This window comes from Mytilus trossulus, chromosome 8 (assembly GCF_036588685.1).
Source record: "Mytilus trossulus isolate FHL-02 chromosome 8, PNRI_Mtr1.1.1.hap1, whole genome shotgun sequence".
Taxonomy (NCBI): Eukaryota; Metazoa; Mollusca; class Bivalvia; order Mytilida; family Mytilidae; genus Mytilus; species Mytilus trossulus.
Genome location: NC_086380.1, coordinates 34349071 through 34364126, shown reverse-complemented (window position 1 = coordinate 34364126; position 15056 = coordinate 34349071). Strand labels below are relative to the sequence as shown.

At 32.6% G+C, this 15056-nt stretch overlaps 1 protein-coding gene across 2 annotated transcripts; it reads left to right on the top strand.

Moving 5' to 3' along the window:
- The first annotated feature begins 582 nt into the window (after positions 1-582).
- Positions 583-10630, top strand: LOC134680871 (uncharacterized). Of its 2 annotated transcripts, XM_063540145.1 has the most exons (7): positions 583-706; positions 3039-3708; positions 4014-4044; positions 4609-4776; positions 5622-6259; positions 7114-7165; positions 9825-10630. In XM_063540145.1, the coding sequence occupies exons 2-7, from the start codon at positions 3046-3048 to the stop codon at positions 10484-10486; spliced, it is 2214 nt and encodes a 737-aa protein (XP_063396215.1). In that variant the 5' UTR covers positions 583-706; positions 3039-3045; the 3' UTR covers positions 10487-10630. The 2 variants fall into 2 exon arrangements, with proteins under 2 accessions (XP_063396215.1, XP_063396216.1); XM_063540146.1 differs by lacking the exon at positions 7114-7165 and having other exon boundaries at positions 9825-10069.
- Positions 10631-15056: the final 4426 nt, after the last annotated feature.

The following is a 15056-nucleotide window of genomic DNA, read 5'->3' as shown; positions in this document are numbered from 1 at the left end:
GTTATAAAGAGTACCGGAACATTTTTACGAATATAAAGTTGGTGTTTATAGAACGAGTACATAGGTGAACATTTATCGTCATACAAAATACTTATTGAAGGTGGTGCATATAAAAAATACTAAGACGAAATATAACACGTACATGTAGTAAGTAAACATTGAAGAAAAGGAATGCATTACAAATGGTGTCAACAGGTCACATTAATTATATTAATTATTGATTATATATTGATTATTTTCAATGAGAAGATATTCTTCTACTTTAAAAATATACAAAATCGTTCAAGTAACATTGCACGCACGAATTTGAATTAAGTCATGTACTATAAACTAAGTATGCTGAAACAGTTGAAAATGTTGATATCATTCACATATTGTTTATTTGAAAATTTAAAAGAAATCCCTGTCGATTAAATTTCAATTGACCCTTAATAATATGCTCGAATTTAATAATAAAAACTGAATGTGAATTTCCTAATATTACATTTACTACAGAATCAAACAGGATGTGGTGATAGTAAACCTTTCACATTTATCCATACATGTATGTTAATCAATTTGACACAACAGACATGCGTATACTATATAACAATGTGGAGTACACGATTATTTATTTCCTGTCGTTCGAACTTTGAGGAAGTACACTTGGCAAGAAGTTCATCTTCTTGGATTGCTTAAAGGTTTTTAAATACCAGATATCATTAAGGTGCAGTATACGTTATTCTGTGGTTTATATTAGTGTGTTTTTTACATATACGACTCGTTCAAAAAGATATGTATGATGTATTTGAAATGCTAAGGTTTTTTTACTTCAGGAATAAATTACTTTTGCAAAACTTATAGGATTTGTTGGTCTTCAATGTTCTTCATCTTCGTACTTTATTTGCCTTTCTTAACATTACTTCTTTTGTAGACGAAACGTGCGTTTGGCGAAAATTAAAAAAAATATTATGGTATCTATGTTGAGTTTATTTATACTCACATAGATATGTGATATCAAGTAAAATTTTGTGATATTGAAAGAGAAAACAAAAAACCATTATAACATGTAAAACATTCTTGTCACGTAAATTACTCTCTAAAAGCCTGTTTCAAAAATCTGTTTTAATTTTTATAAATCTCTTACATTTTAATGAATAAAAATCCAAAATTAAGCTCATGGTCTCTTAATTTTTTTCAAAAACTTTGAACTAAAATGTGTACAAGCACACTTTTCTAGACATAGGGCTGGGAATAGAATTTTGAAAATTGAAATCAAAGGTAATAAAAAATGGTTATGTGCAATACAGCGTTTATAGGTATATTTCAAGAATGACAAAAATTTCACATAAAATCAAAAACTTTGAAAATTCAAACACTGATACAAAAGATCAGAAGCTGGTAAAAATGAAAATATTTTCTATAGCCATTTCTAAATATTAAAATTCTAGTCCCAAATATGACTTAACATTTACTAGCTATAAATGAAATGTTAAAAAACAACTATTCAATATTCAAATCCGATGATTTCCATTATTTTTCTATATTGATTCTGTGAAAACAAAACAAAAATCTTTGATTCGAAATGCACATATGTTACAAAGAAAAGAACATAAATTGCAGTCTTGTATCATGCAACTTTACATTTGGTATTTTCATGTTAGACAAAATAAGGGCGACTGTAGTGATCAATATTCAAATCCCAAAACTCTACTAAGAAAAGATAAATCAAGATAACAAACATAAAGAGCAGTGGCGGATCCAGAGGGGGGGGTTCCGGGGGTGCGAACCCCCCTTTTATTTGGGCCGATCAATGCATTTGTATCGGACATATGTTTTGCACCCCTCTTTTGCCCTGGGTTAGCACCCCCCCCCCCCCCCCCTTTCGAAAATTCCTGCATCCGCCCCTGAAAAGTGCCCACATGACTTCCTTAAGAAACGAGTGCATCGACAAGGGTAATCGTTTATTGCTGTACATGCATTACCCATCGAGCAAATTCACGTTGGGTTGTAAAAATCTTATAATTGTAAATAGAACACAATCGTTAGACGTTGATACTAGTATACAATTATCTAACTCAACATTAACATGTAGATGGTGACTCATCGTAACCAATTCGTTATAGTGACTGTAAAAAAAAATTTGGTGATACTAGTACCAAAGAGATATTAAAAACTTAAAAGTTGAAGACAAACATGAAAACACCATTACAAAACACGCAAACATGAAAAGAAATACCTTTAATATCAGGTTTGCTTTGATGAACTATATGTCATAGATACCAGGATTCAAATCTGGTACACCAGACACTCTTTTTGTGACGATCAAATAAAAAAAGCTTTCGGAACTAAGACTTTTACAAAACCAACTAAGGAAAAAATATAAGCACTCACTCATTGAAATGTTTGTCATTGAGTCACAGAACGTTATTAACATATCTGTAGTGAGAAACTAAAAAACTTTCCTTTTGTCTTTAAGAGGATTCTTTGAAAAATACCAATAAACTTTGTTTTACCTCATTTTTTTTCTCCCTTATTTTTGTAGCTTTTTTAAAAAGTTCAATTTAATGTTATCAATATGCTTTAAAATGAGAAAATCAATTATCCAAGTCGATTACGTGTCAGGCAAAGAAAAACACAAATATACAAGATAGGCCATGTACATTTTATAAACATTGGAAACTATGGAAAAGGAATTATACAAAATAAATCACCTGTAAGCTATCACCTGAGGAGTACGGAAGAATAGACAGTACTAGTACCCGATTCACCAATGGCACCCCCAATGGTATTTCGAATGCAAAAATAAAGCCGATAAACATCGTTGTTAATGTAATGGAATTTTATGCCACTGTCATACCATTGATAGGTTAAGCTAACTACAAAACCAGGTTTAATCCACACTTTGCTACATAAGAAATTGCCTGTACCAAGGAAGGAGTATGACAGTTGTTATCCATTCGTTTGGTGTGTTTGAGATTTCGGTTTTACCATTTGATTGGGGAGTTTTCGCTTTGTAATTTCGATATTTTTGTGATTATTTTTTTTTCTATTCACAGTCATACTATGAACAATCCCGAGAGAAAGAATTATTTGAGATTATTGACATTTTGTTTTGGGCAAACCCAGGATGTTATTAGACAGCACTTTGAACGAGTAGTTTTGGATAAGATTACATTTTCGAAATTTTTAGAGAACTACAGACATGAACTCTTCCATAGATATATCATTGATACACCTTGTTGTGGGTGTACAACTTTTAGAAAACAATCACGATGTCATAAACTGAGACAACGACAGTTTGAAGTACTGTATTACATCAAAGGGAAATCAACTAAGGGCCATTTCAAAATTGAAAATGGTGTTGTGTTGCAACATTGTATTTGCAGATACTTACCAAAAGACGATATAGATGTGTCGGTGTTAGATATAACTCTTGCATGTGCTATTGTTAGAGAGTGTTGTGATTTGGATGAATCTCAAGTTAAATGGCTGAACAGTTTGCGTGATGTTCGAAACGAACTTGCTCACACAGCAGAAGTTTCTGAAGATCAGTTTCAAAAACTATGGGATATCCTAGAAACAGCTGTTATTGGCTTGGCCGGGGATGTTGGAGAGTTCTTCAAAAAAGAACAAAAGAAGCAAATTCGGTCGATTCAGGAAGAATTTTCAACGGATTATCTCAAAGATATTCTTCAGGAGACAGACACTTATAGGATGACTCGCAGTGTAAGAATGATCTTAGATCTTCATCAGATCTATAATTCTATCCACTTATGTGCAATGGAGTATAAGTATAAGATGTAATCTGCTCATATCTGAGGGGCGTCAGCACTGAAAATATGTGACGAGTACATCTGATTTTATCTTTTTCTCATTTTCTTAAAAGATCAACTAGTTTTGATAAATCAGAAAAAAATATAATTATCCCTAATTTTCCAAATTTAGTATAACTTTCAGAACCGGGCTAATATCGAAGCACTGACAAAAAAGATCTTCAATGTATTACCTCAACTTGTATTTTATTTTTGTAGCTTAAACAGACACTTCTGGAACTAATAGATGGTAAGCATATGGTGTAATGGGTCTTCTTAAGTCATATAAGAAAAAATATTTTTTGATAAAATGAAATGATTTTCTATTGGACATAAAATAAAGCTAAGCAGCAAGGAAAGACGCTTCTGTTTTGTACGACTGAGACACCGAAATGTGTCCAAGACTTCTTCGCCGAAAGTTTTTGGACGTCAATATGGCTGCATTTGACTCTAATTACAATTAACAACACTGGAAACCAAATGTAGTATTGAATTCCCAAAATTATTTTATTTGTTATATCCTTTAAAAAATGGGGTGAAAGATACCACAGGAACAGTCAAACTCATAGATAGAAAATCAACTAACAACACCATGACTAAATACAAAAAAACACAAACAGTACACAAGACACAACAGATAAAACTAAAGACTAAGCAACACGAACTCCTCCAAAAACTTGGGGTGATCTCAGGTGCTCCAGAAGAATAAGTAGATTCTACTCCACATGTGGCATCCGTAGTGTTGCTCATGTTATCACCAACCCGGCTTACGATTGCCTATCATTACAACTTCAACATACATTATGATTTTCAGCGGAAAATGTGGTTTTACCAGCTATTCACGAAGCCGACAAAGTCAGTGCACTCAACACAGCCAGTGAATCTGTGGGTATCATTCGTGGTCAGTTTACGAACAGTAGTTGTTGGCGTGTTGGACAGAATTTTATCATGACCGTTTGGCATGGTATAGAGCAGCAGATAAGTAAATGTCTTTGTATTACTATGGCGACAACTGCATTCTATAAAACAAGTTCAGTTATAATGTGCATACATAATTTTATGAAAATAATGAATCGTTTAATTGCACACATCTTTGTGAATGAGTATACTATGGATGTTTAACTTATTGAAAATTATACCACATCTCCTTGTTCAATTAACAATTAATATTCTGCAGTAAATATTCTGTAGTAAACCAAGTCGGTTTAGAGCTCTACATAGCTCATGTTTACCTTGTTGAATTTTACATATCTGGCCGACACTATATAAAATATATTTACTAACTTACTTAAACTGCTATATAATTGTTCTGTCTCTGAAAGATTTGTCGACCTGAATAGCAAACTTTCATCTATCTAATTTCTAAAAATACAGCAAAATATTTTGTTTTTGTTTTGAACACTTTTATACTTCATAACGTCAACAGCAGTATACCGGTGTTCAAAAGTAACCAAAAAATCAATTGAGAAAAAAAAACCGGGTATCAATCCAAAACCTAGGGAACCGCATCAAATATAACATAAAAACACAGGAACAAAGGCACACCGAAGGGCAATAAAACAAACGCCCTCACACATATAAACAAAACTATTTGTTAACAACTGCCATATTCCTGACTAGGTACAAAACATTTGAAGAAAAAAAGGTGGGTTGAACCTGGTTTAAAGGCATAATTCATGTCTATTGTACACTCATTTCGTACAAAAATAAACACAACAGTTGATTTCAATCTGATCTCCTTATACCACGTGTAGACATCGACTAATATCGGCTTAGTGATATATGAATAATGTTATCGGTTATATTTTTTTAAATTCTTACTTTAAGGAGGTCATGATAACAAAATGAATGAGCATAAGTTGAAGGATATGACTGTAGAATTCTGCAACAAGAAACGGTTCAATATCAAACCATCTATAGTTTATCAGAGCAAGGAATTGGACACCGTTGTTTTACAGATAGATGCTGCAAGCAGAAATCTTCCCCCACCTTTTACAAAGTTTGCCATTGTTGATCCAGAGAAGGACGACGGCGCACTTGTTCATTTGATAGCACATATTGAAAAGAAACAGATTCATTTTGATGTTGAACTGTGGTATCCAAGTCTTACTCGTATACAAAGCCTAAAAGAATTTTGTGCTTCTAAATATAAAATAACAGAAAACTATGACAACAATTACGAAGAACTACGTCATAAAAACAGGCTTGTTGTCAAGTGCCAATTTGAACATGGAGCATCGGGTTGTCCCGGGCTAATCCTTACTCATAACACTAATGAACCGCATGTTGTTTTGATGTTTGCCAGAGGATTTCCAAACTTCTATTACAGACGGAGCTTTGCAAGGAAAAGACAAAAATTCCCTAGAAGCAAACTTTTTCAACAAGGAATAAGTCTTTGTTCCATCTACAATGATATTAAAACAAAGAATCCACAACTTTGTGAACAAATATTTGAATATGAAATGGTATGTTTATTTTAAACTTTAAGTAAACAGATTATTGAGTACCAAGAGCACCAAGAGCACCAAGAGCACCAAGAGCAATTAATGATTTAGTGTCGTATAATTCAAATAATAGCTGTAAAGTTATCAATTAAAGAAAATACTTGAAGCAAAATCAAAAGAACAGAAACGTACCAGAGTAATTTTATTTGAGAATTTAAGAGCTATATAAAACTGTTACAATTTTTGAAATATAATATGCCTACTGCCTGAGTATTTGCTTAGTCACTAGTTTTCTGTGTTGTGTCTTGTGTGTACTATTATTTGTCTGTTTGTGTTTTTTCTTTTTTAGCCATGGCGTTGTCAGTTTATTTTCGATCTATCATTTTGACTGTCCCTTAGGTATTTTTCGCCCCTCTTATACTTGCCCGTCATCTTGCCTACTCCTTCTTAGAGAAGTACTTGCAGTTATTTACATTTGTGTTGAGCTTTTACTCCTTGAGGTTTCACCAGCCCAGTAGTCAGCACTTCTGTGATGACATGAATTATCATTGATATTGTCATAATTATTAATTAACTTCCTACAAAACTTTTTATTTTTGAAATACTAAGGCTTTTCTTCCTCAGGAATGCTTAGATGTATTTGGCAAAACATTTTGGAACTGTTCGTCATCAATGCTCTTTAAACTCGTCATTCGTTTCAACTCGGCCGATTCCGTACCCTCGGAGAGTAACGGATTCTACCGAGGATTGCCGAATGTAAACTCGTAACTCAATTGGCCTCATTACCTTTTTGTATACGAAACGCGAGTCTGGTCTGGCGTTAATTTAAATTTTTTATCCTTATTTTTTATATGCTTATTTTCATTTTTTTACAGTACTGTAAAGCTTTACCTGCAAACCAAAACAAAGGAGAAAATAATCAGAAGGGTATGTAAATAAACTCATCATAGATACCAGGACTAAATTTAGTATATACGCCAGACGCGCGTTTCGTCTACAAAAGATTCATCAGTGACGCTCGAATCCAAAAAAGTTAAAAAGGTCAAATAAAGTACGAAGTTGAAGAGCATTGAGGACCAAAATTCCTAAAAGTTTTGCCAAATCCAGCTAAGGTAATCTATGCCTGAGGTAGAAAAGCCTTAGTATTTCAAAAATTCTAAATGTTGTTAACAGTTAATTTATAAATATAACCATATCAATGACAATTCATGTCAGCACAAAAAGTGCTGACTACTGGGCTTGTGATACCCTCATTATGATAAAAAGGAGTTGTGGCAAGATTGTCAATTAGACGACTGTTCACTAGACATCAAATAATGTGAATGAAAACAACTATTATAGTTCTATGCACGAACCTCAACATGGTTAGAAAAATATTTTCAACAAAGTAGACAATAAAAGACCCCGACAGGAAATATTTAAAACTATTCAAACCATGCAGAAAAAAAAAACTCGACTTCGAAATATAATAAACATAAAAAATAAGAAAATAAGACATACGGCAAACAACGACTAGAAGGTACAGGATGCTGCGTAGTTGAATGAAGGTCAATGCACGATACGGCCCGTTTTTGGACCCCCTATTTTCTCATTTTTTAAATTCTGTTTTGGAAACTACTAATCACGTTTAGATATTCCCTTAGGTTTGCAGTTTGTTTTGTTGAACTTCAAAACCATTTTTTTTAAGAAAATGGGTGAGGTTAGGGGGCTAAAGGGCACCAAAAACGCCAAAAGAAGAAAAAAATACAATTTTTGATCATTGTTTCTTAAGATTTAATAGGGTGCGCCTACGTGACCCAGAGAAAATGTCGTCCATTTAGACAACAAAAACAGTGCTGATGACATTCGAATAAAAAAAATCCTGTTCCACGTTGGCGCAGGCACTTCAAAACTAAAAATAAAAATAAAAAGTTGTACAAAACACCCTAAAATGAATAATTACAATATTTGAATATTAACATAAAATTTACCCCTCTTACCTCATCCAGTTGCTAAAATTAGTGGTTTTGGAGTTCATCCTATCAAATTTCAAGAATTAGGGAATATTTTAACATAATAAGTAGCTTTTAAAAACAGAATTGGAAAAATGAGAAAATAGGTGTGCCAAAAACAGGCCTTATATCGTACCTTGTCCTTTGTAAACGTTTAAAGCCAATATAGAGACCAAATGAAAAAGATATTTCCTGTAATATTCCCCTGTATGACCTTGTCCTTTAGCAAAATCCGTACCATGCAAAGCAAGCTTTAAAATGTTCCGACATGATAACGTATTATCCACTTAAAAGGAGAACCGGATTTATGAATAAAACAAAGAATAATACACAGCATTAAACGACAGCCACTAAATTACCTGACTTGAGACAGGTGCATACATAATGTGGCAGGGTTTTTAATATTTGCGGGCACCTTACCCTCTGTACAACAAACTTACTGTATGCATGTTCACACAGTTTTGGCTGCTCATCGTCCTAATCGTCCTAAACAACTATCAAATAAGTGAGCGGTTTAGCAAGCTATAAACCAGGTTTAATAAACCATCTTCACTCGTACCATTGATTGAAAGCGTTTAATTTTTACTTTTAGGACTTATTCTTGGAATTCAGTATTTTTGTTTTACGTTTTCCCCTAACTATGGCATTGGTGTAACAGCATAACATAACATTTTTGAACTGTGTAATCAAGTTACCTGTAACATGTGTCATTACAGAAATGTGGGCCAGTAATCGTTAATTTTAACAATTTCCAACTTTATGGTGTATGATTTCAGAGAAACAAATATTCTTTCTATTATTTTTTTGTCTTCAATGTTGGAACTGTTATCTCCTGGTATAGTGCTCATCCAATGACTGGATGTCATAGGTTCCATCTTCGCTCGGGCCAATTGTTTTTAAGTAGGAATTGACTGCTTCTCACTATTGACGGTGGATTTAGAAACGAAAATTCGAAGGCTTTCAAAGACTTTCAGCTAGCATGATGAAAGTAACGGATTGATCCGATATAGAGTCCTTTTAGTATAAAGTAGAATAGATTCATAGGTCGTTAAATAATTATATACCCGTTGTTTTGAGCCCAATAACAACGCTTTTATTTCACGTAAATTTTTCAATTGCGTGTGCAGGATTTTGTATCATTCGTGCAAAGGTACTTGAACTACTTGAATAAACATTATCATTGAATCCACCCGTGTAATTTATTATGAGAATACGTGTAATCGACTAACCATTTGTATTATAAAGTAACATTTTTTTTAAACTATAATAACCGGTTACAATCTGTGTACTTTAGTATGATAATAAAAGCTTAATTAATGTAATAGATAATTATAGTTACAGCTAATTTCCTAATGCATGTAAAACAAAACTTTGGTTAGCTTGCTTGCTTTGTTTGTATATTGTAAAATCATTAGGATAACATCCAATTAAATTCAAATATGATATATACTGGTGAAACTAAGCCTATATGAATTGTTTAAAAATGTCAATCTTGTTTACAAAGCTTGTATAAACAATTAAACAAACAAAGAAAGCAGGCCAAACAAAGTTTTACTTTGCAAGCATTAGGAAATCAGCTGTATTTTTTTTTTTAGAATTGGAAATACCTGCAACCGAACCAGATATTGATAATATTCCAAGTGGGTTTATTCCAGCTAATACTGAAACCATTCCGAAAAGTGTATGTGAATTACACATGGAACATATGAGCTTTTTCTGTTGTACTCACGAGTCAATCATTTGTGTAGAATGTGTTTGTAGTAACCATATCAAATGCCCGGATATACTAACTGTGACTAGAGCTGCTAAATATGGGTTATCTTCCTTGGTAGATAGTACGGAGCAAAAACTAGATGAGTTAAAGAAAAAGGTCGATTTTCTAATGCAAAAACAAATAACAATTCTTAAAAAAATAGACAAGCAGTGTTTTAAGATACAAAAATCTTTGCGTGGAATTGTAGAAAATCGAACCTCTCATTTTGATATTGATACCGAGGCCGAAAAGGATTTAAAAGGGAAACGGTCGTTTTGTTTCAATCACGTGAAAAATATCACTCGGGAATTAAATGAAATAAAGCAAAATATAGAATATACTTCACAAGACCTTCAGAATAAAAAGAGCATAGAAAAACACGATCAGGCATTTTACCATTTGCATGACATCAAACTTGAGTTAGAAAGCATAAAAAACCGTTTAAATCATATTCAATGCCAAGTATTTCAATTCAATTGGATTTCAGAATTAAAAAAACACTAGAGAATATGTGTGATTTTGTCTTTTGAAAGAAAAATAGTCATGATCAAATGATAATTACAGTCAAGAATCAGACAGTGTTCTTTAAATGTCATTTCATATTTTATGAAAAATAACCGTAAAATGTTTAATAATGCAAAAATAAAACAAATCTGCAAATATCTATTGGCTCTTTCAATGCCACAAACATATAGTACACACTATACTTATATATAACAATAAATATATCAAACACAATTTATAATTGCCGATCGCCCACAAGACTAGAGAATAATTTTCCTCTATACTTCGAAACGCGGAAAAATATAATTATCAACACTGAACAAATATGATTCCTTCTGCTGGAAGGGTTAATATACTAGTTGAGGGTAGATAAGGTGTGAGAAACCTCTTCAGTATATGGAAGTGTTTAACGACCTTGACTGGCCTTTCAGCCCTCGCACGGTCGGATAACCTCTTCACTACACATCTCTTCATTAAAAAGTAATGTTCAGTCATCATATGCACTTTATAGGAGCCTCACAAAGTGTTGTGTTTCACGTCACGTAGTATTTGCATGATTTGCATATCTACAAACACTTAAATGCGATTGATCAGATAGATTCTTATTTTTTGGCCTATAAAATGCTGTCAAAACTACCTGCACAATCCATTTAAGGTGGTACCTTACACTACAGGGAGATAATTCTGTAAAGTCAGCTAAACATTTTAAGTACGTTGTGTTGTAATACAAATATTAAGCTTCTCAATGATCAAAATTGGTGTTTGTCAAACTGCTATATAACCAGTGTAATTTTTCTGACTAAACGTTTGGTTCAAAATTTCTGAAATTATTATTTTTTGTTAAAGGGTCAAAGAAAGTACTTTGACAAAATTTTATGAAAATTAAACGAGCGAAATTAATTTTAGTGCAAGTGTTGGATACCACCTTAATAATTGCACTAGCTGTAAACACAAATGAAATCCTCTGGCTTGATATCCAAGAAAGTTTATTTTTGAAAATTAAAAGTAGCAAGTGTTTACTAGTAGCTGAAAATGATGAACTGACAACGCCATGGTTAAAAATGAAACAGAAAAACAGATAAAAAAAACCAAATACACAAAAACAAAATAGAAAACTAAAGACCAATACGAATCCAAACCAAAACGGAGGTGATCTGAAGTGATCCGGAAGAGTTGCTGTCGTTTTGATAATGTAAGAACTTTTTTCTGGGGGTAAAAACTGGAAACAACACGTTATGAATTGCGCGTCCTTGGTGCTTTTTCAAGATTTTCTTTATCAGGAACGATTAAAGCGGTATTTTTAAAACCAGTGAAGTATTTGTAAGGACAGAAACAGTTTAAGAGCTTTATGACAAACCCTAAAGAACCATATTTGATCAAAGTAATTGATATATAAACTGAGCAACTGACATTCGACTAGAGAACGAAAATAAGTTAAAACAAAATATTCCTAAAGTTGTGCCAAATTGGCCTAAGGTCGCATATGGTTGTTGTAGAATAACGTAGTATTCTTAATGGTTTTAACATTTTAAGAGTAGTGAATTCATTTACAGAAACGTTATAGAATCATCTGTATTCTCATTAAATAGTGTATGTGTTATATTATAGCAATTTTACCTGACCATATCGGGAAATAGGTATTTAGTCGGATCTTAACACATACTTGTGATTTGTTTAAACCGGTTTTCGGTAAAAAAAAAAATATACGAAGAAATGTCAAAATGTTTAGGACTTAATTAAATCTGTATTTCGGTAATATTGTGCAAGCATACGATTTTTATTGTGTCTTACACTTTGAGAAGCGAATAATCTGTAACTTTTTATTCAAATATTCTGTAGAAACGTTAATTTTGAGCTATGAAAGTCAAGTGGCTCGCGAATTTTTCTGAGGAAGTTTTAAAAAAGTGCAAAAAAATATTTTTAGCTTTCATTAGTCTTCACTATCTATAGATTATCAACTTTTGGTTATATTTATAATTCAGAATCATAATTGAAGGTGGAGCACGATTGCGCAGTTAATTAATTATATGGATGTGCCATTTGTATGATGAGTGACATTCCGTGGTATTATGTGCCACTTCGAAAAAGTTATACGAGAATTGTCTCCCCTTAACAGGTTCATTTTTTTATAATTATGTTTTGGTTTCTGATATAATTTTGAATAATTACAAAATGAATCAATGCAATATATTTCAGTTTTTGTTATTGATGTATCAAAACAATTGATGTACGAATATAAATCATAAATTTGAAACGTTTAAAATTTTTATATACCAATATAAAGAACTTTTTATCATTTTTGAAATAGACTATGAATGATGAGCGCATGCATTTACTTCCCTTCATGATAGATTGATTGGGAAATGAGTTTAATAAAGATAAAAAAAAGATTGGGAAATGAGCCAGAGTTATCTATTTGTGACTACAGAGAGGGACTAGCAAGCAAATTTAATTGTATCTAATTCATTGTTAAAACAATGTTCCACTATAAACGAATGTTATTTTATACAAATATTAGGACTTAGTTAGTTAAATCTACAAATTTTATTTGAAATTATTATTTTATTGCAATAGATTAATATGCTATATATTAGTTGTTCATAAGAATATAAATTATTAAAATTGTTTTTATCAAAAAGTAAAATTTTTGGTTATTAAAATATATATATATAATTTGGATTTCTTCTGTATAAAAGTACTGTGAGTACTTTAGTCCAAAAGCCATTATCAGTAGAATTGTCCTTTAAGCTACCCGGGTTGGCATTGTCTGGAATAAAACGGAAATGGAAAGCTCCAGATAGAAACTGTTTTCCCTTTTGTCTTATTTATTCATTAAATTTCATTTTTATTATTTCATCTTGATAGGCCATAAAAGCGCAACTTACCATATTTAGATGGTTTCTTCTCCAGTTTCTTTTGACAATAAAAACAATCTCCCTTTCTTGTACATGAACTATTGTAAATCAACACTCACGGGCGACTTGAATGATAATAGAAAAATGGTTTCTTTTGTCTTTTTGCTACCGACAGTCATAAGATTGGATCGTTCGTTTAGCTGGGGTAAATGTATAAGATCACAGTCACGTCCGGTTCTACAGCTCTCTGCAAGTAAACTGCAGGATATTTTATGCCCCACCTACGATAGTAGATGGGTATTATGTTTTCTGGTCTGTCCGTCCGTCCGTCCGTTCGTTCGTCCGATCAACTTTAAACTTGGTAGACATGTTCCCCATGATATGATCTTTCAAATTTTAGTGCCAATTTAATTAAAGTTTTGACCTACATTTCACGGTCTACTGAACTTTGAAAATGATAGTGCGAAGTTCAGGTTAAAGTTTTTGGTCAATGTAGTTTTTAATGAATTTGAAGTCCAATCAACTTGAAACATAACTGACTTACACTATGTTACCTATGATATGATCTTTCTAATTTAAATGCCGTATTCAAATTTTGACCCCAATTTCACGGTCCACTGAACATGGAAAATGATAGTGCGAGTTGGGCATCCGTGTACTATGAACACATTCTTGTTGGTTGTATTTTGACTATCTAAAGTAATTTGCAGGCAGTAGATCATGGAAAACATTAGTGATGGATAAGTAATGTACATCTGACTTCTCCATGAAGTCAAAGTTTTTTGTAAAGAAACAGGGATATATAAACAAGAGTGTGTCCAATGTACACGGATGCCCCACTCACACTATCATTTTCCACGTTCAATGGACCGTGAAATGGGGGTCAAAAGTCTAATTTGGCTTTAAAATTAGAAAGATCATATCATAAGCAACAAGTGTACTAACTTAAAGTTTCAAGTTGATTGGACTTCAGCTTCATCAAAAACTACCTTGACCAAAAACTTTAACCTGAAGCGGGACAGATGGACGGACGAACGAATGGACGAACGCACAGACCAGAAAACATAATGTCCCTCTACTATCGTAGGTGGGGCATAAAAAAAAGTGATATTAGTATAATTCAGATTCTATGTGAAATTTGTATTTTTTTACACAATATAAAAAACATCAAAAATTTAGGGCCGATGTATACCCTTCGTGAACCTTCTCTCCTTTCATTGTACTAGTTCAGCGAAAATGGACGACACATTAAATTCCCAAACATATAATTATATAAATGACCAAAATTAAAGTGATTAAAAAACATACGGCAAGACCTGGCCTACACTGCAGGCCAGATGTTCGAGTCTTAGGACAGGCGAGAGTAAAGATCTTTTATGAGATCTCAATCATCCACTATACATCTCGATAATGTAGAATAAACAAACAATACACACAGTATATAAAAACACAGTTATTAATGACATTAAGAAGTCCGATGTTAGAATGTGTATAACAGAAAAACTTAAGCATACCCGTCCACGTCCACTTTTTTTTTTTTTTTTTTGTCGATCAGATGAGTTAAGCCTTTTCAACTGACTTTTATAGTTCGTTCTTATGTTGTACTGTTATATCAATGTCTCCGGTTGGGGGAGGGTTGGGATCCCGCTAAGTAAACATGTTTAACTCTAATATATTCTGTATGTATGTGCCTTTCTCAAGTCAGGAGCATGTAA